Below are 6,415 nucleotides of genomic sequence, written 5' to 3'. Positions count from 1 at the left end.
GACTGGTTTGGCTCAGATTGGTTTATTTATTTGGGTTATAAATGCTCATCCCTATCAAACAGTGCCATCATTGTCCCTTACCGCTTTGAAAGTATCCATTCTGTACTTTCTGGTATAACAATTATAAGTAAATAAGAACAAGGCTGACTAACAGCTACAGAGTTATAATTTTTCTAATATTTATTTAACTTGAATCATATCCATATGTTGGAGTAATCAAAATGGTGGAGTCCCAATGATGGTCCCAATGTTCAGGGTACCACAGATCTAAAGAACGAGAAGTTCCTCTATTTAGGCCAAGTATTTGTCATCTTGCTCTTATGTTGTGTCACTTGCCAGTGTGACTAATGTGATAGAGCGATTATCCATATTAAATGTGTGTGAATGTGTTTTTCTTTTTTTTTCATTATTGAGACACAAGAACTATTATGACAATAGACTTGGCTAATACAATGGTAGATAGATTCTCAAGGCATTGTTGGAAAAATAAGATTCATGCCAAATTCTCATTTCCTATATTATGCTTCATATATTTAAATAGATTATTCTAATTTCAGTTATTGTAATTGTTAAAATGCTGTCAAATTCAAATTGTCATTTGAGAATTTAGTTCATGTATCTAGATTGTTCCCTTAGCATATCGTATACATACTGCTAGAGGATTATATATCAAAGATCATGCTGTATTAAGGAGAAAAAAAAGTGCTTCAAATTGTAGAAAAGATTATTCATAGTTCATGACAATCATCTTCTCTCTTTTTTTAGTTTATTCAAAGTTCATGACAATCATCTTCTCTCTCTTTTAGTTTCATTTAGTTTATTTTCTAGATGTGAATGCTGCTAAAGCTTCAAGAGTCATAATCCTTACAGTTCTCTCATATCAGTTTACTAATGTCTCATTCTCATTCTTGTCCAACTCAGTCCAACTCGCCGGGTCACAACTCGGTTTTGATTTTCCAATCAGATCGGTTGGTTGGGTTGAGTCTTTAAAAGAATGATCTAAGGAGGGCAAGAAGTGGCTTAGAATAAAACAAACATTCAACAAGAAGAGCACAAGATATTTGCAACTGAGCCAACAGGCTACTTCAGAAAAACAAGTGTGTTCCAATGAAGAAGTATGCTACTGCTACTTCTAGATGAGAATCTAGAGAGAAAGGAAGCAAAGTGTAATCAAAGAGGAGAAGGAAGATTTCTTACCTGAGCGCTCTGCAGTGGATATTTCTGGAACTTTCTATAGTCCAATTTGAATGAACAACTTCGGGGCGATCACGGGCGTCGCCGGAGGCCACTTCGGCAGCGGCGCCGGAGAGAGGCGCTACCAGGTCCGTGGCAACCCGTCGCCACCCACCGCTCTTAAATGCCCGCGCTGCAACTCCGCCAACACCAAGTTCTGCTACTACAACAACTACAATCTTGCCCAGCCCCGCTACTTCTGCAAGGCCTGCCGCCGCTACTGGACCAAAGGCGGCGTCCTCCGTAACATCCCAGTCGGTGGCGGTTGCCGAAGGTCCAAGCGCTCCTCCGTCTCATCGTCAAAGTGCTCCGCAGGGCTCCCCTCCGAAAAGGATCTGCTTCCCTCAGGCCGCGCCTCCGCCGACGACCCCAATTCAGTAGCCTTGGTCTCTAATCCTGACTCTATACCTAGCCCCGAACCAGACTTCAACCAGGCAACGGCCACGGAGACTCCGTCCCTGCTGATCCACGAAGCGGAGATCTTCGCCGAAACAATAGCCCCTGTCCGTGTCGGCTCCAGCGACGCTCGATTTCAGCAGCTTCTCTGCTCCGCCGCCGATTTCATTCCGGTCTCGGCCGATGGCGATTGGGAACGAGGAGATCCTAGCGCCGACGATGTTGATGCACCAGGCAGCGATGCCGATCCCTCTGCATCATCTACTGACGGAAGCACCACTGGAGTTCGTGGATCAGGCGAGATTGCTGCCTCCGCCACCGATTCCCATCCAATTTCCGCAGACAACGGTGGATGACGTTGCGACGCAGCCGGGTGGTTTCTTGGATCCGGCGCTCCTCGCCGGGATGCGATGGTCCGGTGCGTCGGTGGATCCAACGCCCTACGGGCAGCCCGTGGCGGAGGACCCGACGGCCGCAGCGGCGTGCTGGAGCCAAGGCGACTGGGACGTCGCCGATCCCGCACTCAATTTCACTTGATTCCGATGCACCACCATCCTCGATCAAACACAATAATCTCAGATTCCATGCTTTGATCGCTCGCATTTCGATTTCAATATCATGAATTTGTGCTACAAGATTTTCAGTTTTCAATTCATCGATTCGAGGGAAACAGGGACGAATGGATAGTTCACCAAAATTTTCAACTGAAACCAAAAATTAAAATTTGCAATTAAAAAGTTGAATGCGATTGCAACAACGAGAATTTAATTGAAAGGATAAATCTGAATTTAATTGCATTGAAAATTAAAATTTATTTATTTTTCTTTTATAATTCAGATGCTTGATCTAATTAATTTTGAAGATAGAAGATTTTTCCAGAATACAAATTTATATATTCAGAAGATTTTATTATTATTTTTTAAATATTTATTAATTTAATTGAAATAATAAAAAATAAGTAAAGGCCATGAGAAAAATTAAGACAAATGAAGTAATTATTCTAAAGTTTCAAAAATGTCATCGAGACATAATTCAATTGAATACTACGGAATAAATTTATTGAAGTGAATAAGGATCGAATCTCAGTAAAATTGAGGTAATATTCTTCCTTGTAGTGATCAATTGCAACATCTTTTCGATTTACCTCCTCAACTGCAACAATTTTTTGATTTACCTCCTCAAAAAAAATTTTGAACGATATTTTTTTTAAACTTAAAACTAAGTCATTATGAATTACATCCAATAAAAAATATACATCTCTAAATAAATTTTGATTAAATATATTAAAAATTTTGTGATTCAATTTGAATAAAAAATTATGATCTTTCAAAATTGAAACAATATCCTTCCTTGTAATGGTCAGTCATAACTTCTCGATTTATCTCTTCTAAAAAATTTTAAACGATATTTTTTTTAAACGTAAAACTAAGTCATTATGAATTACATCCAATAACAAATGTATATTTTTAAATAAATTTTGATTTAATATATTAAAAATTTTGTGATTCAATTCGAATAAAAAATTATAATATCTCAAAACTTAAATCTCCCTCAATCAAATGTTCTTTACGATCTTGTGAATACAAGATTTACAAGTCTTACATAATAATATGTAGATCAAACCTTTAACACTAATGAAGTTCTCTACAACTTTAAACTCTTTCTCTGATCACAAATAAATGAAAAACAAATGTCAAAAGGTTGCTTCCTTGTTCATTCTTTGCATCTCGAGGTACAACCAAGAAAAGGAAACAAGAGTAAGGATAAAACATGAATCAACTCACTCAATTTCATAGAATCTCAGTGTCTACATAATCAGCTACATTCTTTCTTTGATCGACAATGATACATATCAGCAAGAACAAGAATGTCCTTGCTACAAAAGAACAAGAATGTCCTACAACTCTAAATCACATCAATCCACAATCCAATGCTACTGCAAGCGCGAACGAGGAGAGGTGGAACAAACAGAGGAACTCGAGAGAATTAACATGGAAAATTGAAAGATCTTCAACATCTACAGCATGAAAGAACCTTTCTCCACCATCTTTTCCCCCGACCGCTCTGGCTCGCCTTTGCCATTTTTACAGGGCTAGTGTTCCACTCTCTTTGCAATCTGGAAATAGACAAACTAATGTCAGTAGTATTCTCTGGGGGACAAATAATATCTCAAAACAACACAAAAGGAAAATAATCACTTGGAATGTTTGTTGAATCTGATGACAGGACTTAAGTAGCATAATGAAACTCCAAGAAAGTATCAGAAAGCTGATCTGTGAACACTATTTTATTCACACAAACTTATTTAAGTTGGAAAACTCGAAAGCGAGGCACGCCATGAGATGAATATTAGCATGATCAATTACATTTAAGCTGTAGTTTAAGCTCATGCTCACTGTTCAATTTTCCCTAGGAAGGCTTATTCTTCATGATGATTTCAATTATCGACATAGCACAGGATGGACTCATAGAGCTTTCAGATGAACAATGATGATCACAGTTAGCTATGCAGCACAAGATAGAATCATAGAGCTTCCAGATGAACAATTGGTGACTGAGCAAACAAATTTAGCCATCAATCAATGCAATGCTTTATCTGTCTAACCTGAAAAATTGCAAGTCGATATAAAAAGAAAACTTACACTGGGAATGCAAAGGAACGGGTGCTGGTTGTGCTACTATCAGACCGAAGAGAAATGCTACCAGAATAAGCAAGGTGTTGAAGTTCCTTCTGGGGCCAGATAAAGAAGGGTCGGTGAAGTTTGAATCTCCATGGTTATTGTGATAAAACATTCTTTGATCAAAATAAGCTGGTCGCGGCATCATAAAATGTGATTTCAGATACAGAATGATGTTGAGCATTGTTAATAATTGTTTCATCCTTTCCTGTTCCACTTATGACTGCTGCTTCTGCTCCAGACTTAAAATCAGAAGTATTTGGTATTTGCACCTGATCATCAGGAGAATTATTTTCCATGCCATCATTTTCGGAAGCTTCAATATCAATAGGCACACTTGTGGCTGAAAAGGATTTCTTCCCTGAATTATCTTTTACAATGCTGCCATAATTTTCTATATCCGTACTAGTTTCACATGGATCACCGGCTTCAAATGCCAAGCTGTAGCCTCCAGTCTTACCTGTTATAGACAACATGAATTCCATAATTGTCTATTGTTTTGGTTGTTATTGTTTTGAAGCTGAACACGAACTCTATGGTAACTTTGAAATACGATATGCTCACTCATTGTTCATATTATTGATATAATTAGACAAAGAAAGAATCACCATTCTCATAAATAACTGATAAACATATGTAAATTGTAAATATCAGTAAATACTAAAGAACCAAAATATGAAAATAAAAAAACTAGAAATGAGATATTGCTAGTGAGTAAGCCATAAGATTCAATGAATATAATTATTTATTAGTCAGTCAACTCAAATCAATTAAGAAGCAAAAAAGATGAGTCTATAAGAAACTAAAGCTGGAAGGGAAATAAGTGGAATTTCGCTTATCATTTCTGGGGATGAGGATTATTCTGAATGAATAACTCTAGGTAGTCTTCCACTACCTTATATAAATCTTATTGATAGACTATGGTATTAGGAATACACCCTCGTGAGTTACATATTTACACGAGTCTCAATGCTCTTCCTAAAGTTGGTTCAAATATATTGTTGAAGCCCAACTTGTTATAATTGTATTGACACCCCAAGCCCTCAATGATTTAGTGAGCAAATCTACTAAATGATCATTAAAACTGATAAAGGAAGTGACAATCTCATTTGATTGGACTTTCTCTAATAAAGTGACAATCAAGCACTATAGCGCTATATGCTTTATCCTCTCTCAGAATAAGGGGTTCAAAGTAATGTGCATAGCAGTTTGATTATAAAGCTTCATTGGCTCATAGGAGTAAATCTTAGCTCAGTCATAAAATGTTTTACCAAAATGAGTTCACATGTTACTATGGTCATAATTTTGTATTCTGCCTCCCTCTCGATCTTGTTTCTTTGTCTTCCAGGATATAACATTACCTCCCAAGAGGACACAATAACCAAAAGTAGAACATTTGTAAGATCCTGCCCAATCTCTATCCGAGTACCTCTTCATCTAGGGATGGCAACGGGTTCGGGGGTTCGCGGGGAAGCCTTCTCCATCCCCGTCCCCGAAACCCAAACTCATATACCATCCCCGTCCCCATCCCCGTCGGGTATCATAATTTAAATACCATCCCCATCCCCGTCGGGTTTCGGGTATCCAGCGGGTTTCGGGGATCCCCGTGGGTTTCGGGGTTGGTTTTCCCCGCGGATATTTTCATGGGTATCCCCATACCCATACCCATCCCCATCCCCATCCCCGTCTTATTTTTTTGGAATATTAATTTAAATAAATATATATATATATTATAAAATCCTTACAAAATAACATTATAAAACCAAATATTAAACTCTAAAACAAAACATTATCTCTAAAACAACATCCAACTAATGCATAATCGATACAATAAGTTTGAAGTTCTTCCATTCTTCAATTTTTCAAAATTTTGACACCACTTATCCTACAAAAGAAAAAAAAATAAAAAGAGTTAACTATAAGATGGGTCGGGTTCGGGGATGGGGACGGGGAATATTTGGAATACCATCCCCGACCCATCCCCGTTTTCCGAGATTCGGGGATTCCCCATCCCCATCCCCGCTTTCTCGGATTCGGGGATTCCCCGGTCAAAATGGGTTCGGGGAACGGATTCCCCATCGGGTCCGGGTCTAATTGCCATCCCTACC

The 6,415-nt window shown here is 38.2% G+C and overlaps 1 protein-coding gene across 1 annotated transcript; it reads left to right on the top strand.

Annotated features, from left to right (window-relative positions):
- Nucleotides 1-1,038: 1,038 nt before the first annotated feature.
- On the top strand, nucleotides 1,039-2,280 carry LOC141817471 (uncharacterized). Its single transcript, XM_074705109.1, has one exon. The coding sequence runs from the start codon at nucleotides 1,248-1,250 to the stop codon at nucleotides 1,983-1,985; it is 738 nt and encodes a 245-aa protein (XP_074561210.1). The 5' UTR covers nucleotides 1,039-1,247; the 3' UTR covers nucleotides 1,986-2,280.
- The last annotated feature ends 4,135 nt before the right edge of the window (nucleotides 2,281-6,415 follow it).

This window comes from Curcuma longa, unplaced genomic scaffold (assembly GCF_044706935.1).
Source record: "Curcuma longa cultivar G26 ecotype Majalengka, Jawa Barat unplaced genomic scaffold, ITB_CL_G26_1.1 contig_20642, whole genome shotgun sequence".
NCBI classification, from domain to species: domain Eukaryota; kingdom Viridiplantae; phylum Streptophyta; class Magnoliopsida; order Zingiberales; family Zingiberaceae; genus Curcuma; species Curcuma longa.
This window is presented reverse-complemented; position numbering and strand designations above follow the sequence as displayed.

Coding starts and splice junctions, on each gene's coding strand:
- LOC141817471 (XM_074705109.1), top strand. CDS start 1,248: ATGAACAACTTCGGGGCGATCACGGGCGTCGCCGGAGGCCACTTCGGC.